We start from the raw sequence: 25,734 nt of genomic DNA, 5'->3' as shown, positions 1-25,734 counted from the left end.
AGAGACAGAGAGATAGAGAGAGAGAGAGAGAGAGAGAGAGAGAGAGAGAGAAGAATATAGCTCAATGGAAGGCCCTGAGTTCAATCTCCAGTAACCCCCCAACACACACACACACACACACACACACACACAAAGTCAAGTAATGAGTCAGGCATAGCAATACATGCCTGTAATCCCAGCACTCAAGGAGGCTGGAGCAGGAGTCTAGCCCAGGCAATTTACTGACTTACCAGGACCCTGTCTCAAAAAAGGGCTGGGGCCAGGGATTTAGCTCAGTGGTGCCATCACCTGCTTCACAAGCCCAAGGTCCTGAGTTCGATCCCCAATACCAAAAAAAGTGGGGTGTAGTTCAGTGCAAAGGCCCTGGGTTCAATCCTCAGTATCATTAAATTTAAAAAGAAAAGAAAAGAAAAACACATGGAAATAACAGGTTAAGTTTACAAGAGTCTTGGGCATAAAATATGACCTGCCAGGGAAGGACCTGCTTCTAAAACAGGATGCTTATCTGAGAGACACTGAGACATTTGGCTTTGCTAATGGATCCAATGAACAAATCACACAGTCTAGGTGTAACACTAAGCAAAGATCACCAAACATACCTGTGAGAATGTTCGCTATAGCATTGTTTATTAAAAATAATCCTGACTATCCATCAATATGACACTGCTTAAAGACACATGAGCTAACAGAAAAATATATAATTAAATTTTACAGTAATCCCAGAACTCTGGGAGGCTGAGGCAGAATCTCAAGTTTGTGCCCAGCCTGGGTAAGTAATGGAGGGGGGGAGGGGGGGTTAGCTCAGTGATGCAGTACGCACCTCACAAGCACAGGGTCCTGAGTTCAATCCCCAGTACAAAAAAATAAATAAATAAAGGGCTAGGAATGTAGTTCAGTACAAAGCATGTAAATTCAGTCCCTAATTCTGCAAAAGAGAGAGAGAAATTTTGTGTACATTGAATTACAGAACCTATATATTCATATGTAATGAAATTTTCCAGAATATATATGAAACAGTAGTTATCACTAGGAAATGAGAACAAAGAATGGGAACAGGAGTATGTTTCCTTTCATTTTTACTCTGAACTGTTTCAATTTCTTATTATACACATATATTACATTATAATAAAACAAGGGCTGGGGGTGTAGTTCAGTGATAGAACACATGTTTAGCATGCACTGAGCCAAGTGTTCAATCTCCAGCACATGCGTGCGCGCGCGCGCACACACACACACACACACACACACACACACACACACAGACACACAGACACACGCAATGAATAAAAAAAATTAACAGTGGTATCTGTTAGATTTCTGGTAGTAATATACAGATTTTTCTGTATTTTCCTTTTTATGCTTTTCTGTATCTTTTCAAATTTCTATCGTTAGCCATATATTATTTTTTAAGTCCCCAAAACTACTTTTTAGCAGATCAAGCAGGGCCACTTCTGGTTCAAGTTAGGGGAAAGAAAACTCATAGCTCAATTACATAAGCACTGTTATAAACACTGTGAGAATTACAAAGAAATATTATGGAAAGGCTTACTTCTCAAAATGCTTATTTAGAGAAACTTGGTCATAAACACCAAGACAATGAAAGTTATACAAAATCCCTAATTTAATTTACTGCAGTTATCATACAGTACTGACTCCTATGAAAGCAAAATACTGCAATAACATTATTATAAACAAAGCTGTGCCAAAATATGTCAAAGATTAGGTGGCCCATGCTGTAATCCTAACTACTCTGGAGGCTGAAACAGAGGAGGCCAGCTTGTGAAACTTAGTAAGACTCATTCTCAAAAGAAAACAAAACAAAATAGGCTGGGGCTGTAACTCAGCACTCCCTGGATTCTCTGGCAGTACCAGAAAAAAAGAAAAAAGTAAAAGAAAGAAAAGAAGAGAGAAAGACAGAAAAAGAGATAAAAGAAGCATGCCTAACCACCCAACCAGTGGGTCACATCACTTTTAGAACACCCTTACCATCATTCAATCTCTGCTTACATTGTCAAAAAAATTCTCATAAGTAGTCTGTCTATTACTTTTTTTTTTTTTTTTGTACCGGAGATTGAACTCAGGACCTTGCGCTGGCGAGGCAGTGGGGTGGAACCACTAAGCTAAATACTGGGCCCTAGCTATTACATTTGTTAAGAGCAACCCTAACTGTTTAAGTTCTTCTTTACAGCCAGGGAGGGCGGCATACACCTGCAACCCCAGCACTCACGAGGCTAAGGCCGGAGGATCACCATGAATTCAAGACCAGCCTGAACTACATAGTGAGACTCTGCCTCAAACAAACAAATTCTTCCTTATGTTAAGCCAAAATCCAGTCTCCTATCATTTTAAACCCTTGGTCTGGTTGTCTCACTTTTTTTTTTTGTACTGGAGATCAAATTCAGGATCTTGCATTTGTGAGGCAGGTGTGGCATGCACTGAGCTAAATCTCCAGCCCTCATTTGTCTCACTTTTAATCTCTGCAGCAACAACAGGACTGCTATGGTTTAGATCTAGAACATCCTCTAATGGGGCGATATGTTGATCAGTGGATTAATTCAGTGATGAATTCATAGCTAAATGTGCTGTTATGAGGTGGGCCTGGTTGGAAGAGTCAGGTTGCTGGGGGTGTGACCAAAAAAGGGTCTATCTCCCTCCAAGGGACCTCCCTTGGCTCTCTGCTTCCTGGTCTGAGCACCTTTTCCTTTGCCATGCCCTTCTGCCATCCTTTTTCTGTTTTGGAGCCAGGTGAACATGGACTGAAACCATGAACCAAAATAAATCTCTCCTCCTTTAGGTTGTATGGTCAAGTATTTTGTCCCGGCAACAGGAAAGTAACTAAGACAGTAGTATAAGCTGTTTTGTTATTTTCATCCACTATTTATGATCCTCTCTCACTTAACCTTCTCACAACTAAACTTCCCATGTTCTTCAAAGGGCATCTATACCTTTCATTAATCTACTCTCTTCAAAAAATAAATTTTCTCTTAAGCTAATCCTATGTCTCAATGTGTCTCTTACAAGGAAATACCTCAGCTTACCGCAATTCCAGTTCAGATCTGATCTGACTGGTGCTAGTGACTCCTTTGCCTGGGTCACCACAAGCACAACAATGCAAGATCAGTACCTGTCAATATGATTCATTGCTAAATTAGTAGCAGTGTTCAGATCACAGGTGTTCTAAGAGTTTAGAGAAGGAAGGACTGAGGAACTGAGGAAGTGTTCAACAAACAGGTAGACTGGGCCAGGGATTTAGCTCAGTGGTTCCACCGCCTGCCTCCCTCACAAGTGCAAAGTCCTGAGTTCAATCCCTGGTACCAAAAACAAACAAACAAACAACAACAAAGAAATAGGTGGATTTTCAATTGAAAAAGAATGAACACTGGGGGTGGGTGGGGAGTGAGGCTTGGACTCAGGAACTGCTAGTCAAGCACTCTACCAATGAGCAACATCCTGAGCACTTTTTATTTGAAACAAGGTCTCACCAAATTGTCTGGCCTAGTTTTGTTTTGTTTTTTTGAGATAGGTTCTCGCTATGCAATTCAGGATGGCCTTGAACTCATGATGTAGCCCAGGTTGGCCTCAAACTCATGGCAATCCTTCCGGCCTCAGTCTCTGGAGAAATGGGACTGCAGGTCTGCACCACCACATCTAGCAAGGCTAGTTTTTAATTTGATGATTCTCCTGCCTCAGGCCAAGTAGCTGAGATTACAGGTGTGCATAAATGTGCTCAGCAACAAGAATACATTTCAGATAAGGAAAAAATATGGAAAGAGAATTTCAGGAGCTATTAGTGCAGAACAAAGCAGAGGCAGGAATGAATAAAGTCAGTGCAGAAGCAAATTATCTGTGTAAACACAGGCAACAAAAGCAGAAAGGGAGATCTGGAGTCAGAATGTTGATGACAACATTTAACCTGTAGGCAGTAAGGCATGATTGAGGGTGGGAGACCAAGGAAACGGTTTCATAAATAAAATGTTGGAAATGATTAAATCATTATCAGTTAACTGTTACCTGAACTTTATGGAAAAAAGCTATTTGATTCTACTCCCAGGTGAACTGAAATTTAGTGTTATACAATATCACTATCTAGGCTGCTTTCAGAATGCATAACAGCAGCTAGCAGGGTTGATCGACAGAATCCAAACTGACTGGTGCCAGGGCAGCATCAGGGCTTCTAGCAGAGCTGTACTTCACCAATTCATGACTTCTATCTGAATGGAAAAAAGAACCCTCAACTGGTTGGCAACATTCCTACTGTCAAAAACTAAGGCAAGGAATGTTGTTTTAGGTCTATTTTAACCCATTTTGGTAAGTTTTCCCAGGAGAAATATTTTGTCTTTTAATATGAATACTTCCATACAAAGTTTGTTGCTTGTTTCAGTAGTTACAATTATCCAGATCTTTATTCAAAAGACAATGATCTGTTGGTCTCCATTTCCCTAAGTACAAAAGAAAAGAAAATTGACTAATGAAACATTAAAAGGGAATTAGATACAGGATGTAGCTCAGTGGCAGAGTGCATGCTTAGCATGCCTAATGCTCTGGGTTCAATTCCCAGGATCACAATAAATAAATAGGAAAGAGGTGAGCCACACAGCAGTATTTCCAGACAATGAAAGCTACCAATATTAAAACAAATGAAAACAGCAGAGGTCCTTCTCTGAAATTACTTAAATTCAGTTAAATAGGAATTTTTTAAAACATAAAAGTGCTCCTTGCCTAAACAGTCTTTCTAGTTCAGTAATATAATGTGGCAGGAGAGAATTAATAAACTGTCCAAAAGACACTGCAAAATCCAAATCCTGCTACTGAACAGTAGGGATCTAAAGCAATAAATAGACTCCCAGCTGCTGAGAGAAAATGTCTTACTAAAACCAAAGCAAAATCCTCATTAATGAAAAATCACCCATGAAAGAAGAAAAACTGTGTCTGATAATCCCCGGAAATAACCAAATCCCATTTTGGGTTGATGCAAATTTAACAAAACAGTGGGAGGGAACAGGGCAAAGCAGTTCCCTTTGCCAGAAGCTGGGAAAAACACTGTTATCAGAGAGATCACAAACAACAATGCTTCTTATCTATACAGCCAAAAGAAACATGAACTCTTATCTAGTAAAAGGTGCCAGGAAAAGGTTTCCAGTGAAGGTGGTAGAGGGCAAATGCTCTCTCACAATCAAGCCACCTTATCCCATCTTGTTCAACACACATATGAGAGGCTGAATTTTTGAAGATCAAATTCAACCAGTAATCCAAACACTCCTTTTCCTGATTAGATATTCTCTCTAAAATCACTGTCCTTGTATTCATTCAAAACCAGCATTGAGCTTCTGCTAAGACAAGCATTGGGAATACTATAAAAACTAATAAGAAAGTCTCCACTGCTCTGGGGATTTAGCTTAGTGGCACCATGCCTGCCTTGCAAGCTCAAGGTCCTGAGTTCAATTCCCAGTACCAAAAAACAAAACAAAAGAAAGAAAGTCTCCACCCACATAGAGGTTGGTCCAAGCATCATACCTCATCTTAAACTCCAAAACTCTTGGTTTTATGGTATCGTTTTATCCAAAATTTTTATACATAGGGAGAGGAGTGGGGTTAGGGAGAATGGGATAAAATAAAATTAAATTTAAATAAAATATCATCTTAGATGGGGTAAAGGGTCCTCAGAGAAAAAGCAATAAACATCCGTCACCTTGATTTATGGGATGAAAGCTAAAATAAAGTAAATCATACCTCTATGCTCTGCTCTTAAAGAGGGTTTGCCAACACACCCTTCCAAGTGGAATATGAGAACAATTTTAGCCTAGACTTCAGACTTCAGGAAAGGAGCACAGTACAAGTCAAGCAAAAAAGAAATCCAAACCAAGAAATACACTGGAAGAAAGCCTGTGGCTGCTGTACCACTAATGACTTCAAAGACTGATTAAAAAGAACCTGCCAGTAAGCAGACTAGTTTTACGATGCGGGAAGAATGGGAGGCACCAAACCATCCGCCTTCTCCTGGCTCATCCACTCTCTCTGGAGAAATCAGTCACTACAGGATCTGGGTTTGCCAACAACACTGTCACACGGCTACCGGCTACGGGAATGGTGAGGTAACAGTCCCTTGCGGTGGCTGAGGGGGGGTGGTGCGAAAACTTCACATGTTTATAAATGATTTTTAACATAATTTATGGCATGGCACAGACGGGAAGCGAAGTTTGGGAGCGGTGGGAACCAGACGCTAACTGGAATCCCGTGGTAACCCGTCGGCGACCCCCGCCTCCCCACCCGGTCAGTGCACTCACCACGCACGCAGAGCAGCGACATGGCGAGGCCAGCGCGAGCCTCACCGGGCCGCTCCCTCTTGTCTCAGCAGGTGCCGCGGCGGCTCCCACTATCAGCCCCACAGGTCTGGTCGCTCTTCATGGTCCTCGTCGCAGGCAGCGTCCCGTCGCTCCCTCCGACCCGCCAGGGTTCTCACCACGTGAGAAAACTCCAGAGAGCGCAGAGTACCTGCTGGAAAGAGGGGGACTGGGCGCGGCCTTGCGGCGCCATAGCTAAGCGTCTGGAGCCGCCAGGGATCCCACCCGTCAATCCACCCGGGATCCTAGAGAGCGCCGGGGCGGAGCCAAGCCGTGACGCCCCGCCTCCTAGCCAATCAATTCACGCCCAGTCCCCCCAACACCCCTCAGGAACACATAGAAGGCGGAGTTCCTTTCCGCTTTCCTTACGTGAGAGACTGAATGCAGCGCCGCCCACTAATCAGGTTTAAACTAAAGGGGGAGGGGCTTCCTCTCACCTGTGAAGCAAATAGAAGCCGCGCAATGTGGGTGAGAGTTCCACCTAGAAACAGTCTTTTCACTGAAGATTTCCCGTCGTATTTCCTTAAAGATGTTACTCTTTACAGCAGAACCAGTAGCTGCCATAATTTAAAAGGTCTTACTACAGGGCACAGTAAGGGGTTTTTTTGTTTGTTTTGTTTTTGGGGGGATGGGATTGTTTGCTTTGTCTTTTGAGGTACGGGGGTTCAAACCCAGGACTCTCTACCATTGTACATCTTCATCCCATTTAGAGACAGATCGGGTCTCGCTAAATTTCCCAGGCAAGACTCAAACTTGTGATCCTCCTGCCTCAGCCTCCCTGAATGCTGAGATTACAGGTGTGGCCCAAAATAAGTTTTAATTAGCAGCTGGGGGTGGCACTGAATGAGCTTATTGAAATAATGTCTGAACTAGTGCCTCAAATATAAGAAATCAAACCATAAATATTTACTGAATGAAGGATATAGAAGAGAAAAAAATTTAAAAACAGATTTTGTTCACTTTTTCTTGTGTAAAAACCACATGTTGTAGCTATTGCTGGAGCTTGAGTCCTCTGGTCAGAGACTCTGGTGTGTGTTTTCACAAGATGGTCAGTGAAGAGCTGGGGATTTAGCTCAGTTTTTCCTCCATCTGCCTCAAGAGTGCAAGGTCCCAAGTTTGATCCCTGGTACCAAAGGGTCAGCGAATTCCTAGCAGGGAGAGTTGGTGAACACAGTCTTCTTCCAGAGATAGGGGGTCAGGTAGCTATAGGTCTTGGAGATGGCATCTAAGGAGGCCTTGGCAAAGTTACCCCAAGTGACAGTGCAGCCCCTGGCAAAGGTGTAGCAGGCATCAGCAGCAGCTTCCTGGGCACTGGGGCTGAAACATTGCCAGTTCCCCCTGGGGGCAGGGATCAGCGCACCAAAGCTGAGCTACAGCAGCCTGTTACCTTGCAAGGGACATCGTGGGGCTTGTTGATCTTGTTCCCCTAGTAGCCTCTCCACAAAGGAACAATGGAGAGCTCGGCCAGGATGATGGTCCCTTGGATGGCAGTGGCTGCCTCCCTGTAGCACTTTATACCCGGATCAGTGTGACTGTTGTAGTCCACAATGGTGACAAATGCCTTGAACCTGGTCTGCTGGCCAGCATGAGTTTGCTTCTGCACCAGCATTATCTTCAGAATTTCATGTTTGAGGGATGTTCCCAGGAAAAAGAGATAAATTTCCACAGGGGACTTGATGTTCATGTCCTTGACCAGCCCTCCCAGCTTGTTGACAGGAATCCACTCCTTGTCCTCCACCTCGCCACCTTGCCAGCGCAAGCTCTGCATCCCCAGCCCTTGCCTCTACTGCACTTGAGGCCTCAAAGGGCACTGCCCAAGCCTCCAATTTGACCTCCCAGGCCTAGATGCCCCCCTTCCCAGGCCCAGGCCTCTGGGCCCTCCTGCTGCACCAGTGTCATTCTCCATTTGGTGTTTTTTCAAAGGAAGAAGCAGGAGAAACATTTTAAGCAAAAGACTTCTGACAAGATGATACATGCATATGTGAGGAACTGAAAAAAGCTAAATCAGAAAACAAGATACATATAGTATGATGTATAGATATACCACCACTGCTCCCAAAAGTAGGACAAATTGATTTGAAGTAATACTCTGGTGTCCTATTTCACAGTTCCCCAGAAGATGCTAATGTACTGCTAGGTTGGGGTACCACCAGTATTTGTGCTTTCTTAGGCCTCGGTAGCCCAGTTCAGATTTCAGTGTTGGCAAGCTCTTGGCCCATAGAGTTCTGCCTACCAGACCCAGAAAGGATTAGCTAACAGAATTGTTACCCTCAAAAGCAAACTTAGGGCTGAGGATTTAGCTCGGTGGCACCATACCTGCCTCAAAAGCCCAAGATTGTAAGTTCAATTCCTGGTACCAAAAAAAAAAAAAAAAAAAAAAAGCAAACCTACCTACCACATGATTCCTCTCACTAAAATAAGTGCTATGGAAGAATGACACTCTAAATGGGTTTGGGTTTTGGTTTTTTGAGATAGGGTCTCACTATGTAGTCCAGGCTGAGCTTGAACTCATTATGTAGACCAGGCTGGCCTCAAACTTGTAATCTTCCTGTCTCAGCTTCCCAAGTGCTGGAATTACAAGTGTGCACTACCACGCCTGGCCAATACTCCAAATTTTAGAGCTGGAATGCTGGAGGAGGAAAAATTTGATCTTTCCAGTATCAATCTACATTTGTAGTGATACCCTGAGAAAGATTTTGAGTAAAGCAACTCAGCCTAGTTAAGAGAGATGCCTGATCCAGAAGACAAAGAGCATTATGGGCTGTGGGGATGGGGGAGGGGTAGAATACCTAGTTAATTGGCCCAACTGTCCTAAGCTACAAAAGCAAGTGACTAAAAAAAAAAAAGTAGGTGAATTTCTGAATTCTGGGACTGAGAGTTTAGAGATAAGCAGAGCTCTTATGAAACCAGTGACTTTTCTAGAGGATACATGGGTCATCCAATGAGGGATGGAAGTCACTTTACACCTGAAAACAGGATAGGACAGTGAGAAAAGCAACCTACAATACTAAAACTATGAAGAGCCTGAACTTGGAGCCAATTAGATTCATCTGGTGAATTACCTATTGCTATGTAACACTAGCCTAAAATTTAGGAGCTTAAAACAACACTTTTTTTTTTAAATCTCAGCTTCTGTAGGTCAGGAGTCTGGTCATAGCTTGACTGGATCCTCTGATTCAGGTTTTGTCACAAGCTGCAGTCAAAGTGCCAGCTTAACTAGGGAAGAATCCAATTCCAAACTCACGCATGTGATTGCTGGCAGGACCCAATTCCTGTAGGGCTGTTGGACTGATTGCCTCAGTTCCTTATCCTGTGGGCCTCTCCAACATGGCAACTTGTTTCATGAAAGCATGTGAGCTGAGAATTCAGTAGAGTCTACTATCAAAACAGAAGTCACAAACTTTGGTAGCTGAATCACAGAGGTGACAACCCCTCAGTTCTAATGCATCCTCTTTATCAAGAGCAAGTCATATTCAAGGGAAAGGAAATATTGATTACAAGTAGATAAACATTACTGGGAACCAAGATTTTGAGCAGCATCATAATCTACCTACCACAACTGGATTTAAGACCTAGTTCTGATACCTGTGTCCTTGGTCAAATTACATGATCTCAAATTCTCAGGGAGTAATAATAGGATCTACTTAATAAAATGGCTTTGAAATTCAAATGAGAATATACATTTAAAACTGCCTTACACATACAAAAAGCCCAGTGCATGCTTGTTATTACTTACACTGTGGATACTGGGGAACAGTGTACCTAGGTGGAAAAGATGGGCTTCAGAGAAGAAAAGTCAGTGTCTGAAGGTGGTAATCCTGGATCTCAGATTCTCAGTTCAAAGGGAAAGTTCAAAGGAAAAACAATAGTGTCCTGTGTTATTCAAGTACTTCATCAAGGCCAGTTGTACTCCTGAGCAAGGTAAGTGTATATTCAGGAGCAGTTCAAACACTGATAGAAAACCAGAGCCTCAAAAGCCAGGCTCAAGTGGCACAGGTCTATTGTCCCAGCTATTCAGGAGGCTGAAGCAGGGGAACTCTTGAGCCCAGGAGTTCAAGGTCAGCCTAGGCAACATAGTGAGATCACAACTCCAAAAAAAAAATAAATAAACAAAATAAACATGGTGGTGAACACATGGAATGCCAGCACTCATGGATAATTGGAATCCACAGCCAATCCCTAAAGGTTACTTTAGCTGGGTTTTCCCAGGGTGCCATCAAAAAAAGAACAGGATGAATAGCAAAATCAGTGCTGAATCAGGCTTCTCAGATTTAATATTTCTTGCTTGTTTTTTTATTTTTTATTTTATTTATTTATTTTTTGTGTGTGTGGTACTGGGGGATCAAACTCAGTACCATGCAAGGCATGTGCAAGGCAGGTGTGGCACCACTGAGCTAAATCCTCAGACCTTTAATATTTCTTGCTAAGTACAATATACCAGATGTCAGAGCTGGCCTGGACTTTAGAGATTATCTCATGCAGATCGAAAAATAAGATATAGAAAAATATCTAGAAGTCACATGTGCAGACATGGTGATGCATGCCTGCCTACCCAGCATTCTGGGAGGCTGAGGCAGAAGGGTCACTGAGAGTCCCAGGCTAGCCTGTGCTATATGGAGAGTTCAAGACCACCCTGAACTACAAAGTGACACTGTCTCAAAAAACAAAACACAAACAAACAAAAAATCTGGAAATAAAAAGTAATCCACAGGTGGTGGCATATTTCTATAATTCCAGCACTTTAGGAGGCTGAGACAGGAGGATGAAAACCAAAACGAGATATGAAAGCATGAATGGTAAAACCATTTTCAAACAAGAGGCGTTATCTGGCCTCATGGTAGATACAGGAGACAAATGTGACACCTAGTCTAGATGCTCTACATCTTATCTTGGTGTAGACATACTGGTCTTTCTTTTTTCTCCCCCCACCATACTGGAAACTAAACCCAGGGCCTTCACACTGAGGTACATTCCCAGCCCTTTATTTTTGTATTTTGAGAGTGGGTCTCACTAAGTCACTAAGTTGTCCAGTCTGGGCTCAACTTGTGATCCTTCTGCCTCAGCCTCCCAGAGTGCTGGGATCACAGGTGTGTACCACCATGCCTTGTTCGTCTGACTCTTTTCTATCATCAGGTTTAACTCACTTGTATCTCCCTAGTAAAGCCTTCCTTGGCCACCCAATTCAATTGGGTCCCCATCACTCTATTATATTGTCTTATTTTCAGATAGCATTACTTCAATTATCTATTTATTTGCATATTTTTATTTATTGTCTGTTCCCCAGCCCCATATAGAATGTAACCTCTATGAGAGGAATGCGTCTCTCTCTATTGGAAAACATTATCCAACACTTACAGACATGTAAAGAAATTACTGCATATCCTCTCAATGTTAGTACTGGACACTGTCAAGAACAGAGATCAGCAAACATTTTCTGTGAAGATCATACAGTATAGCTGGGTGTGGTGGCACATGCCCTAGTCCCCACATTCAGGAGGCTGAGACAGGAAGATTACTTCGAGTTCTAGGACAGCATGGGCTCCAAAGTGAGTGCAAGGCCAGCCTGAACTACATAGTGAGAACTTGTCTCAAAAAAAAAAAAAACAAAAACAAAAAAATCCCCAAAATATACAATAAATGTTTAGGCTTCCCTAAAGGAATTCCATCCTTCTTATTAGTAGACACACACACACACACACACACACACACACACACACACAATCTTCAAGAGGCCATGCCTAGATAACTATAATTGCTTTCTTGTCTTCTTGATATTTTACATTCCTGTTCATATATACATATATTAACTTTTTCTTTTCTTTTCTTTTCTTTTTTTTTGGAGATGGTCTTGTCACATAGTTCAGGCTGGCCTGGACTTGAACGTACTATGTAGCTTAGGCTGGCCTCAAATTTGTGGTGATCTTCCTGCCTTAGCCTCCCAAGTGCTAGGATTACAGGTGTGAGCTACCATGCCTGGATTGCCCCCCCATTCTATATTAGAGTAGCCTGAACAGTCTTTTCAAAAGGGCTTTAAAACTCTTGACTGTTCTGCTGAGTAGTCATGGTAGTGCATGCCTGTAATCCCAGTGCTCTAGAAGGCTGAGACAGGAGAATTTCAAGTTTGAGCTAAGCTGGAGTGGTTTAGCCAGACCCTGTCTCACAATAAAAAGTAAAAAAAAGGATGCCAGGGGATTTGGCTCAGTGGTTCCACCGCCTGCCTTGCAAGCGCAAGGACCCGAGTTTGATTCCCAGTACCAATAAATAAATAAATAAATAAGGAAAAAAATAAAAATAATAAAATAGAAAAGGGCTGGGTACATAGCTTGGTGTGAACACTCTGTGTTCAATCCTCAGTACCACACACACAAAAAAAGTATTCAAATATGATTTTGTTTTAATGTTATCAATTTAAAAATTGTAGGTATTGGTTTTCTTTTTTGTTATAGAAATATCTACATAATAGCTTCAACTGGCTTTTCATCTCACAAAGCAACAGTAGCTCAGTGATAGTGTGCTTGTCTAGCATGTGTGAAACCCTACGTTCAAGCCCCACTGCCAAAAAAAGAAAAACTTCTACAATTACTAATTTACTGAACTACTTACTGTGTGGTAAGGCAAGTCAATTTATTCAGCTTCTAGGCTGAGATTATAACTCAGTGGGAGAGCATTTGCTTAGCATATGCAAGGCCCTGGGTTTGGTTCCCAGCACTACATAAATAAACAAACAAATAAATAAGATGATAATTAAGTTTGGTTTGCACATTTCTGGTTGTGAGTGTGTGTTCTGTAGTGCTGTGAATTGAACCCAGAGCTTTGTACATGCTGAGCAAGAACTCTGCTACTGCTGCACCCCTGGCCCTTGTGGCAGTTTAGTTTATGGACAACAAATGAAGTTCACCCTTGACATTACTAGTTTAACAGTTTAATAACACATGACAAATTTAGATATTTTCTGTATTTTCCACAAGTAATAGCCATCTAACTTAAACAAATTACATTTTCATCAGCCTTGCAAATACTGAAGTAAGCCTTTTTTTCTGCTTCATGTATATATTTTTCCACTATCAGTTGTAACATGCATTGGAAAATTTTAGATTGTACTGAATTGGTGTTTTTACAACTTTGTAAATATTTCAAATGAGGTGGGAGGATTGAGTCCAATGCCAGAATACATAGAGAGACCCTCTCTCAAAAAAACAAGAAAGAAAGAAGGGAAGGAGAAAGGAAGAAAAGAAAAGAAAATGTTTTCATCTATAATTGTTTCACACAGACTACTCATAGAGAGCAATTATTCAGTCACTTAGAATTCAGCATTTACTTGTTGAATTTGAAAAAAGAGTAAGGGCCAGGGATTTAGCTCAGTGAAGCCACCACCTGCCTCAAAAGCGCAAGGTCCTGAGTTTGATCCCTGGTACCAAAAAAAAAAAAGTCAAAATTTGGCCATACGCGGTGGCACACACCTGTAAACCTAACTCTCAGGAGGCTGAGTCAGATGGATTGCCAGGACTTTAGTCGGAGGCCAGCTTGGGCTACATACATATTGCCTCCTGAACTATATACTGTAGCAAGACCCTGGCTAAAAAAAAAAAAAAAGAAAAAAAAAGTCAAAAGTCAATTCCCTTCTTTATGAACCTGGATAGATGGGCAACCTAATTAGCTGGAGACAGTTAACCCCAACTGTCAGATTCCATGCATCAAAACACACAAGACTCCTTCAACTAGAGGCGGATAGGGGTGGGATACAGGAGTAGGGATAAGTAGAGGTAGAGAGGTGGGTGATGGCTATAGAGGGAAGGAAGTCAGGAAAGACAACCCTGTCCAGTAGTCAAGACACCCTCAGGAGTTCTCTGCACAGAGCAAGGCCTGCCCCCACTTCCAAATACTATACACAAAATCCCCTTCTTCCTCAAACAATTCAATATAGATGTAAAATAGAGTTCCAAGTCTCAGAGTTTAATCTTCTTTTTCTTCTACAAACTCTAAACCTTGACCCTTACCTCACAGCATTATACAAAATTCCAGATGATTTACAAGAGGTAAAATAAGAAAGTTTAAGAGAATATTTTTATTACCTCAGAAATAGGTAATTTTATTTTTTGGTGGTGGTGCTAGAAATTGAACACAGGACCTTATGCAAACTAGGCAAGCACTCTCCCACCAAGAACATCTCCAGGCAACAGGCAAAGATTTCTTAAACAGGATATAAGCTTCATTAACTGAGGCAGGAGATTAGGGCATGACAAAGCCAGCAGGGCAGGTAGGCATAACCTGTCAATTACAGATGCACAGAAAAACAGTTCCCAAAGCCCTGCACCTGGGACCCATCAGAGAATGCTACCTTCAGTTCTTCTGGCAAGAATTCAAGTGGGTTTTTGATGGCCTAAATCTGACATCAGCCTGAGGACAATCACCATTAAGCTCTTGTCATTGTGTTCTCTTTTCCACAGTGACCCACTGTCACCCTGTAAAGTGTACCTCTCTGCCTACTTTTAATTGGCCTGCGCTCACTCTGCAGAGCATACTTCTTTTCCTACCTTTAATAAATGTAAAACCTCACTACCTTTTGCACTTATCTGGACCAATTCTTTGTTCAGGAGAGAAAGAACCTAGAAAACACCTCTAAAAGGTGACCCAGAACCTGGTAACGTTAAGCATAAACAAAAAGATAAAGTGTACTGTATGAAAGTCAAGAACTTTACTGAAAGATAACATTAAAAGATTTTTTTAAAAGCCTGGCATGGCAGCCCATGCCTGTTATCCCAGTACTGTGGGAGGCTGAAGCCGTAAGATCTCAAGTTTGAGTCCAGTACGGACATCTTAGTGATTTAGGAGCTGAGTGTGATGGTGCATGACTCTAATGCTAGGACTCAGAAGGCTGAGGTAGGAGAATCTTCATGAATTCAAGGCCAGGCTGGGCTACACAGCAAGTTCAAGGTCAGCCTGAGTAATACAGCAAGACCAGTCTCAAAGAAAAAAAAAGTGATTTAGGGAGACTCTCTTTCAAAGTAAAAAAAAAAAAGCTGGGATATAGCTCAGTGTCAAGGCCCTGGGTTCAGTCCCTAGTACAGAAAAAAAAAAGCATAGATTATCTTATAAATATATACATTTCAAGCTGGGCGTGGTGGTGCACCCCTGTAATCCCAGCACTCAGGAGGCTGAGGCAGGAGGATCCCTGTGAGTTTGAGACCAGCCTGGGCTACATAGTGAGTTCCAGGTCAGTCTCAACTACATAGTGAGACCCTGTCTCAAACAAACAAACAAAATATATATACACACATTCCAATATATATAAATACAAATTAAAGGACCAGGGATTTAGCCCAGTGGTGCCACCACCTGCCTTGCAAGTGCAAGGTCCTGAGTTCAATCCCAGGTACAAACACACACACACACACACACACACACACACACACACACACACACACATTAAATGAGATGAGGTACAGTTGAATATGGTGGCACAAGGATGTAATCCCAGCACTCTGGAGGCTGAGTCAGGAGGATGATAGTAATATTGAGTTCTAGGCCAATATATACTATATGTCAAGACCCTGTCTCAAATAACTAAATCCTTCAATTTTTCAAAAAAACATGCCTAATAAATTATTGAATATAATGCCAATATTGTATGTTTATGTGAAGATATCACACAGACACACTGGTACTTTATATCTGTGATGTGATATTGGCACTTAACTTCTGCATTCTTCCCCCAAACCCCAGCCTAATTCTGAGGGAAAACATCAAATATTGTACTAATTGAAAGACATTCTACAAAATGCTTGACCAGTATTCACCCAAACTGTCAAGATCTTCACATACATTGACTGTCACAGCCCACAGGAGAATCAGAAAACACAATGACTACAAAGAATGTGCTATCTAAGATGTGACCATGTCACACAAAAAAGACATAAGGTGAAAACTAAGGAAATCTGAGTATAATATGACTTTAACTAATGATACTGTATCAATATTGGCTCACTAATTATAACAAATGAACCGTATGTGTAAGATGTTAATAACAGAGGAAACAGTATGGGGTAGATATGGAAACTACACTATTTTCACAAATTTTTTATAAATCTAAAATTATTTTAAAATTTAGTCTTTTGGCCTCTTGCATGTTAGATTAGCACTCTGCCACTGAGCTATAACCCAAGTCCTTAATGTTATTTTTATTTTTTTAATTTTAATTTGTTTTATGAGTACGTGTTTGTAGTACCTAATGATTACATTCCTCATGGGGAGTTGGTACAGGTACATAATACATCTTCATTCTTTTTACACCTCCTTTCCCTCCACTGATCTCCCTCCATCTCTTGCCTCCATTCCTTTGCAAAAATTCTAGCTCCCTGTTTCCTATTATCTATCTTTTATTTTGCTCTTTAATTTAAACTTTGGGTTTCTCACAAAAAGAGAAACCATGTGACATTTAGGCCTGAGGGTTTTTTGTTTATTTGTTTGTTTGTTTTTTGTCTGTTTGGGTTTTTTTTGTTTTTGTTTGTTTTTTTGAGACAAACAGCTTGCTATTCAGGCTGGCCTTGAATTCCTCCTGCCTCAGCCTCTCAAGTGTAGGGATTACAAGTGTGTGCCAACCCTCCCAGGAAGTTTGTGTTTCTGATTTGTATCTCTTGACATTATAGTCTCAAGGTGCATCCATTTTCTAAAAAATGACTCAAATTTATCCTTAATGGCAGAGTAGTACTCCATTGTGTATAAATACTGCTTTTTTTTTTTTTAAATAGATTCATCTGTTGCTGGACATATAGGCCATTTCTACGATTTAGCTATTATGAATTATGTTGCTATAAATATGAGTATGCATGTATCACTGTAGTAGAATGGCTTTAGCTCTTATGGGAAGATACCCAGGAGAGTTATAGCTGAGTCAAATGGAATTTCTAGTTTTAGTTTTTTGAGAAATCTCCATACTGATTTTCATAGTGGTTGTACTAGTTTATATTCCCACCCAAAATGTAGAAGGGTTCCTTTTTCCCCACAGCCTTATCAGCATTTGTTATTTGATCTCTTCATGATAGCCATTCTTTCTGGAGTAAGATGAAATTTCAGTATTGCTTTAATTTGTATTTCTCTAAGGAACAAAGATATTGAACATTTTTTCATGTATTTATTGTCCATTTGTACTTCTGAGAAGTGACAATTCATTTCAGTTGCTCATTTTTGTTTGGATCTTTTATTTGGGGGAATCTAACTTTTTTTTTAGTCTTTATATATTCTAGCATTAGTCTTCTATCCAAGGAATAGCTGGCAATTTTTTTTCTGTTCTATAGGTAGTCTGTTCATTTTGTTGGTAGTTTCCTTTGCTGTACAGATGCTTTTTAATTTGATATGATACCATTTGTTGATTCTTGTGGTTACTTACTGTGCAGGTGGGGTTCTGTTCAGGAAGTCCTTGCCTATGCTTATGTCTTTGAAAGTTTTCCCTATTTTGTCTTCCCACAGATTAAATGTTTCTGCTTGTTTGTTTGTTTGTTTGTGACAGGGTATTGCTATGTATTTCAGGCTGGCTTTGAACTCACTATGTATCCCAGGCTGGCCTCAAACTCACAGCAATCCTCCTGTCTTAGCCTCCCAAGTGACTGTGCTTAATTGGTTTCTGTTTTAATATTTATTGTTTGTTTGTAGAGTTTTTTTGTTTGTTTTTGTTTTGAGACAAGGTCTTGCTATGTAGCCCAGGCTGGCCTTGAATTCATGATGAGCCTCCTACCCCAGTCACACAAATGCTGCCATTACAGGTATGCACCACCACACCTGACTGTTTTAATATTTAGATCTTTGATCTATTTTGATTTTAGTTTCATACATGGTAAGAGATATGGGCCTAGTTTCAGCCTTCTGCAAACATATATCCAGTTTTCCAGTACCATTTGGTGAAGAGACTATCTTTCCTCCAATGTATGGTACTGGTCCCTTTGTCAAAGGTCAGATCAGATAGCTGGGGTTATTTCTGCATCCTCCAGTCTGTTCCATTGAGCCACATGTCTGTTTTTGTGTTGGTGCCATGCTGTTTTTGTCACTGTAGCTTTGTAATATAATTTGAAATCTGGGATTATTATACTTCATGGTTTGTTCTTATTGCCCAAGATTGCTCTTGCTATTCTGAATCTCTTCTGGTTCCATATGAATTGTAGGATTGTTTTCTTTAGTTCTGTGAGGAATGCTGTTGGTATTTTTATTGGGATTATATTAAATCTGTACATCAGTTTTGGAAGTTTGGCTTTATTTATTTATTGAGACAGGGTCTCCCTGTGTAGTTCAGGCTGGCCTCAAACTCACAGTACTCCTCCTACCTCAGCCTCCCAAGTGCTGGGATTATAGATGTGCACCGGCTAGCATGGTCATTTTGACAATATTGGTTCTGCTTATCAAGAAACAGGGGATTTATTTCCACTTTCTGATGTCCTTTTCTCCTTCTCATCTTCCTCTTCTTCCTCCTCTTCCTTCTTCTTCCTCCTCCTCCTCTTCTCCTTCTGTACTAGCGATTGAACTCAGGACCTTGCACTTGCAACGCAGGCAGTGGCACCACTGAGCTAAATCCCGGGCCCATTCCATTTTTTTTTTTTAAGCAATGACAAAGTTTATTTGAAAAAGTCAAAGTGAAGAGTGAGGGAGAAACTGGATCTGCAGAGTGACCTTGGGTATAATAAAAGGAAAAAGCAAGATAAAATAATACCCTGAAGGGAAGGGCCTGGTGGTGCACACCTGTAATCCCAGCTCTCCAGAAGATCACCAGGAGTTTGAGGCCAGCCTGGACTACATAGTGAGATCCTGTCTCAAAAAAAAAAAAAAAAAAAAAAAAAAAAAAAAAAAAGAAAAAAAAGAAAAAGAAAAAGAAAAAAGTGCCAGCTGGAGTAGGAATGGCAGGCTATTGGGAGGAAAGCCGTGACAGCCCTCTTCTGTCTTCTCCTTCAGAGTACTACAGTTTTCTTTAATACAGGTCTTTCATTTTCTTTGTTAAATTAATCGCTAGGTATTTAATTTTTCTTGAAGCTATCGTGGATATTGTTTTCTTAATTTCTTTTTAGGTGGGGTTTCATTATTGGTATACAAGAATGCTACAGATTTTGTGTGTTGATTTGTATCCTGTTAAATTTTACTTTATTGCTAAGTCTGGGATCTCATGATTCTGCTGCCTGAATTCCCCAAGTGGCTGCGCCACCACATGGACTAAAATTTAATTTTTAAAAAACTCTAATAATTTACCCAAATCTGCACAGTAGTCAAAGTTTAAAAATTAATTGAGATAATTTCAAACTGTACTTTCTCCATTATACAAAACCTTTCCAATTTTATCTAGGACTATATAGGTATTTGCATTATTGTCTGAAAAATAACTTCCTTAAAGGCAGAGAAAAAAACATACTGAACAGCTTTTATTTTTGAGACAGGGTCTCACTAAATTGCTAAATTGGCCAGGCTTCCCAAGTATAGGACTTACAGGTGTGTGCACCACACCTGGTTTGCTTCTCTTTCTTTCTTTCTTTCTTTCTTTCTTTCCCTTTCTTTTTCTCTTTCTTTCCTCCTTCCTTTTGCCCTCTCCCTCTCTTTTCTTTCCTTCCTTCGTTTTTTATTCATGTAGCACACAACTGGAGTAAGTACACCAGTTTCCTCACAGACTGTGACAGAGCCTAACAAATCTGGGATTTCTAGAACTTGATCAGGTCCATTCCATCTATGTGCCCCTTAAAAGAGGTTCCAGATTGGCTGGAAATCCAAACTCACCAAATTCTGCAAGAGTCCTATGGTGCCATCTACTGGTACCTTGTAAACATCGATCTTTCCTGTTGTATTTCCAGGGGGAAGTTGGCGAGGACTCAAGAGCTAGTAACTGAAGAACAGTCACATAGTTGACTAGACACCTATACAAAGAAAAGGAACTATTTTTCTCCAGCAATTTCAGGCCCTCCTAACTCCGTACCAAAACATACTTTTAAAAGTCACAGTTCTTGGCTGACTCCACAGGTACAAATATAATTTACTGCCTATTCCAGAACCCAGACCAGCCCACAGGACGTAGGCTTCAGAAACCTCTCAACCTCCACAAACCTAGAACACCACCGCCCAGATTCCCTTATTTTCAGACTCCTAAAATTCCTTGCACTACCTTGCAAATCCCGCCTGTAGACCCCGTCAGAGCAAATGCACGTGCTCAGCTAGACGTCCCTACAAAGAGGCAAGTTCCCTCAGGCAGCTCATGCCGGTAAGAAAGCCTCAAGAGAGCCCCGAAGGGTTCGGCTTGTGCTCTAGCTCCCTACTCCCGCCCGGATCCGGGTCAGTTTGGGTTTGCAGCCAGCCGATCAAAGCCCCGCCCTTCGAGACCTGTCATCATAGAAGCCGCACGTGGCTGGGGTGGGACCTCAGCGACCTGCAGCCATCACTTTGTCTCCTTCGTAGTCCAGGCCGCTGCCAACAATCAGAGCCACGGGTCCGGTCTGGAGCGCGAGCGCCGGGGTGAGGCGAGCTAGAGAAGGAGTGGGGAGGACAGCCTCTGAGATGGGAGGGAGCTCGGGGTGGAAGGGGTCTGGCTGGGGGGAGACTGCCAGTCTGGAGATCGAGGGGCGGGTCCTGGTGAAAGGCGGAGAGACCGAAAGGGGGCGGAGCCTGGGAAAGCGGAGGATCCTGGGGAAATGCAAAGAATAAGGGAAGGGGTGGGCCCAGAGAGGGGTGGGGCCTGAGCTTCCGCGGAGGATCCTGAGGGATTAAAGAAATGAGGAAAGGGGACTGGAGGGGCCTGGCGGAGGTGGGCACTGGGACAAGGGAGAGGGTGGGACAGGGCGTTGCAGGGGTGGGGCTCGGGCCAAAGGGGCGAGGTTTGCGGGTTTACACTGCAGCAGCTCGGGCTGCTTAGTAACTGCCCCTGTCCACTTCCTCAAGTGCAACGAAACCCACGGAACTACAGGTGTGGGGCAGGGTATGCGGAGAAGAAAGGTGCGCTTGGGCAGACCTGAGGAGGTGGGAGCACCGTTGGGGAAGAAGAAAATCTCAAGATGGTTGAGGGGGGCACAGAGTTGGGAGAGCAGTTATGGGCTCAATATGTGGGGTGGAAAGTGCATTCTCCAGGGGCCCTTGTGGGGGAAAGTCAGGAACGTTTCGTGGAGGTGCGAGGTACAATGTTAGGGGGCAGGTTTGCTGTCTAACGTGGAGGGTTGGAGGTGATACGTGCTAGAACGGGGATATGGAGATGTTTTGCAGGGAAGGGAGTTTGTTTAATGGAGAAGGACAGGTGGTCCAAGCTGTGGAAGGATCAGAGGGCTGTGTGGAAAAAGAGAGGATGGGACTGTGGCCAACTGTGTGAACGGAAGGGGTTGTGGACCCTAGTTTAGAAGGGAGAATCCCCAGTATTTGAGAAAGTAGTAGGGCATTGCAGGGGCTCCAAGAATGCATTTGTGTCCGTTCTAAGAGTGGGGATAGTGGAATTAGTGGGGTTAAAGGAGCTAGTCTGGCATGTTCCTGGCTGGTCAACTCCTAACTCCACCTTCAGGCCTGGATACTCAGAAGGAGCCAGGCCCTGCTTGCCACCAGGACTTCTGTGACTGTCTCCTTAGTCTACTGTGGATCTGTGGGGCTGAGACAGGAATTTCCTCCCCTAACTGGTGTCCCTGGGGACCCTCCCCCACAGTGTTCATGTTAACCCCCCCAATCCAGTTCCTGTTCCTCCCAGAAGCCTGCCTTGGTCTCTCTCCCCTTCCCCCACTTTGCCTTGCCCTTATGCGCTGGGTGTGTTCATTTCCCACTTCCTTCCTCACCCTGGGGCCTGGCCTGGTCCTTGCCTGCCTAAGGATGTAAGTTCTACCGGGGCCTTTGTACTCAATGACCAGAGAGCCCAGCAACCAGCAGCAAAGCTTAGATCCCACCCTATTGCTACCACTAAGGTCTCTGCCAAGTGACTGGTAGCCACATTGTACCCCTTGCCAGAAGCTGATTTTGCCCCTACTCTTGTCCCTCCCCTGGGTGGGAAATCCTAGGGCCTTTAGAAATTCTGGGCTGGAGGAAGTGGTGAGGAGTACTGAGGGTCTTTGATGTTTGTTTTGAGATGTGGCTGATACTGTGAGCTCAACCTGGGAAGGGACATGAGGGTCCAGTCCCACTAGGGGAGGAAGAGGGAATGGTGTGTCACACTCCTGGCTAGGAGGCTCACTCTCAGAACTGAGACTAGTATCTAGTCCTCTTGGGGCCTCCTCTTGTTCCCTGAGGGGACTTGATGTAGTGTCAGAATGCCTTTTTCCCTCTTTTGGCTGGGACAGGGTGAGAAAGGGCTCCCTTCCACACCGTGACTGAATGAGTGTGACAGTGTTGCTGAAAAGGGGCCCCAAGCCAGCCTCCTCACAGAGCCACCCAGTATCCAAGAGACTGGTTGGGGAGGGGTGGTTGCTGAGGCCAGACAAAGCCTTAGGGCAGGGTGGGGTAAAGGAGGGCAGGCTGAAGTCTTTTGAGGAGGAGCTGATTTCTATGGCAACACTGCTTCCCAGACAGTCTGTCAGAGAGGGAGGGCCTAGGGCACACTTACTCCAGCTTCTTCTGGACTGGGGGGTGGTGGTGGCATTTTGTGTGAGTGGGTGGGGTGTGAAGGGAAAGGACATCAGTTTGCTGAGCTGAAACTGGAGTGTAATTTTTCTGCTTTGGCTCAGGTGTTAGGGCATTCAGATGCTTGAGCCCATGAGTGAACCACAGCCATTAGAATTATAAGGTCAGAGTTGCAGGGGCCTCTAGTGATCACTGTTTTTTTTTGGGGGGGTTCCTTCTGTTTTGTTTTATTTTTTGAAACAGGTTCTCCCTATGTAATTCAGGCTGTTCTTGAACTCACTATGAAGCCCAGGCTGGCCTCAAACTTGCAGCGATTATCCTGCCTCAGCCTCCCAAATGCTGGGATTACTGGTGTGACCACTGTTTATACAAACCCTTCATTTTACAGATTTGGAAATCTATGGTCAAAGAGACTATGATTCCCCATGTCTCATAGAGAAGAATCAGAAATTAGAATCCAGGTCTGATTACTTTTACAGGGTCTTGTTTTTCTTCACCAGAGATTACTGAGCACCTATTGTATGCCAGGCTTTGAGATACTGACTCTGGGAATATGAGTATGGACAAAATCACAGTTGTTATTCTCATGAAACTTCTATTCTACTAAAGGAAAACATACATTGTGTGTATGTTTGTGCTGGGCATGGTGGTGCACACTTGTGGTCCTAGTACTTGAGAGGTCCAGGCCAGAAGATTGATGTGAGTTGGCGGCCATCCTGGGCAACATAGTGAGACCTTTCTTAAAAAACAAAACAAAGAGACCAAATTGTGTGTCTGTGAGGAAAAAGGGCGAAATCAACTGAGATGATTATTAAAAAATAAAAAGGTAAGAGTTTAGGACCACCACATCAGGCCTCTTGATTGTGCCATGCTGCTTTCCTGTGGTACTGAGGCCTGGAACATCTTTGATCTTTCCCCCTGAACCACTGCCCATTGATATTTGTAGATAACTAAATCCTAGACCTATGGTGCTAACAGTAAGACCAAGATGGAGATTGCTGAGGAATTCTTTCTTTCCTACAGTGTATGTATATATATATGTATATGTTTGTTTTTGTCCTTTTGTTGTTGTTGTTTTTAAGATGATTTTGCTATGTAGCCTAGGCTGACTTGAACTGAAAATCTACCTGTCTTACACTGTCCCTCCAAGTTCCAGGATTACAGGCATTTGCCACCATGTCCAGCTTCCTACAGTGTTTTATGTCTCTACCTGTCTGTCTTTTTTTTTTTGTACCAGGGATTGAACTTGGACCCTCGCATTTGTGAGCATGGAGCTAAATCCCCAGCCCTGAAAATTTTCTTAATCCCTTAATTTTCTTAATTCTTTTTTTTTTTTTTTTTGGTTTTTTTGAGACAAGGTCTCACTATGTAGTTGAGACTGACCTGGAACTCACTATGTACCCCAGGCTAGTCTCGAACTCACAGAGATCCTCCTGCCTCAGCCTCCCGAGTGCTGGGATTACAGGTGTGCAGCACCACACCTGTCTTATTAATTTTCTTAATTCTTAATTCCCAGGGAAGTCAGTCCAAGGGAACTAGGTTCTTTTTTAGCCCCCCCCATCTGAGGCAAGAAGAAACATTGCTGTTTCTCTGAAGTCTAGAGCACAATGAGGAAGTAGGGGGAGAAGAGTCTCTTTTAATGTCCAGTGAAAACCTAATGGCCCTGGGATCACAAAATGTGGAATCCAGAAACAAGGGCCTTGAGCACTCACCAAGTGGCTCCTGAACTATATAAGAATGGGCTTTCCTTCTTTTGGCTCTTGTGTTTGCCTCCTGCTTCTGTGGATGCCAGGGAGAAGAAGACTGACCATTGGACTTACTGACAGCCTGTCTTCCTTACTGACAAGTTCAGAGGGCAAGGTAGACAAGAATTATCCATTTTCTTAGGTTGCTTCTAAAACAGCCCCTCTGAAATATGTCTTTGAATGGCCAATCCTTGCCCAGGTTTTCATCTTGGCCATCTACTGAATAGGAGGACAGAGGTTTGGGGATGTTGGTTCTGCTGCCACTTGATTTGGTTGGATCTGGGGCCTGGGGCCCGGGGCCCAGTGACTCAAGGGGAGGGTGGGAAGTTTCAAGGGAGCTGTGAGTCATGAGGATAAGTTCCATCATAAGAGTTGGATTCATTTTCCCCACTCTAGGCAGAAGCCCTCCTATTCCACTTTTGAGGGTGATTTGCCTCCTTGCACGGGGTCCCTTTTAACTCAATTAAAAGTGCTGGCAAAGAAATTAAAATGTATCCCTGTATCAGGAACCCTTGGGGCCCCTCCAACACAAGCAAGAGTATCAGTTAGTTGTAAGAGAAAGACAATACCATTTCTTAGCACAGATGAAGATAGGATAATACTTTAGGTCTTTTTCTTCTGCCCTGGCATGAAGGAAGCTTCCTGGACACCAACAGTCCTCTGCCTCTGATGCTCTGGCTTGGAACATGCGAAGCGATGAAAGGAAATGGGACGTTTGGGATAGGATCTGGTATGAGAAGAGCAGACCGACTCTGGAGATTGTGGAACTGTGACTATGAAAGTTCCAAGGCTTCTTATTAATCAGCCTCAGAACAAGAAGGGTGGGGAAGGGTTAAGAAGAGTGAGGCCTACACCTTTGAAAGGGTTAAATAGTAGGGCACTGAGTTGCTTTGGACTCGGGCAGAGGAGGGGTTAAGGAGATAGGCGGGATGCCCTTGGTAGGCCTGCCCCCTTGTGGACCAATAGGTGTACACCTTTTGGCGAGGGCGTGACTCCCTCGTGAGGTCGCAGGGAGGCTGGCATCCTCTGGGCCAATGAACTTGGTTTCAAATTAGGAGGTGTGGCCTCAGGGGGGCGTGGCGGCAGTGGCTGCCACGGAT

At 42.9% G+C, this 25,734-nt stretch overlaps 2 protein-coding genes and 1 pseudogene across 11 annotated transcripts in view; 1 reads left to right on the top strand and 2 right to left on the bottom strand.

Moving 5' to 3' along the window:
• Positions 1 to 20,746, bottom strand: part of Unc13b (unc-13 homolog B) — a 214,574-nt gene extending 193,828 nt beyond the window's left edge. For all 6 annotated transcript variants that reach the window (XM_033758979.1, XM_033758975.1, XM_033758976.1 and 3 more), the window contains exons 1-4: positions 20,685 to 20,746; positions 20,088 to 20,224; positions 6,779 to 6,898; positions 6,285 to 6,521 (exon numbers count right to left, since the gene is read on the bottom strand). In XM_033758979.1, the coding sequence (XP_033614870.1) occupies positions 6,285 to 6,306 (22 nt within the window). In that variant the 5' untranslated portion in view covers positions 6,307 to 6,521; positions 6,779 to 6,898; positions 20,088 to 20,224; positions 20,685 to 20,746. The remainder of the gene's footprint in view (positions 1 to 6,284; positions 6,522 to 6,778; positions 6,899 to 20,087; positions 20,225 to 20,684) is intronic.
• LOC104858955 lies at positions 6,753 to 8,247 on the bottom strand (annotated as a pseudogene).
• Fam214b (family with sequence similarity 214 member B) overlaps positions 20,739 to 25,734 on the top strand; it is a 12,254-nt gene continuing 7,258 nt past the window's right edge. Inside the window, exon 1 of one of the 5 annotated variants that reach the window (XM_010619302.2) lies at positions 20,739 to 20,816. The gene's annotated coding sequence lies outside the window, so the exon portion shown is untranslated. Of the gene's footprint in view, positions 20,817 to 21,031; positions 21,106 to 21,175; positions 21,318 to 25,734 lie in introns of those variants that run through there. The other 4 variants (XM_010619304.3, XM_019206795.2, XM_010619303.3 and 1 more) reach the window with 4 other exon arrangements.

This window comes from Fukomys damarensis, unplaced genomic scaffold, assembly GCF_012274545.1.
Source record: "Fukomys damarensis isolate Sample0158 unplaced genomic scaffold, DMR_v1.0_HiC HiC_scaffold_36, whole genome shotgun sequence".
Taxonomy (NCBI): domain Eukaryota; kingdom Metazoa; phylum Chordata; class Mammalia; order Rodentia; family Bathyergidae; genus Fukomys; species Fukomys damarensis.
The sequence above is the reverse complement of the archived record's forward strand: the minus strand, read 5'-3'. Positions and strand labels throughout refer to the sequence as shown.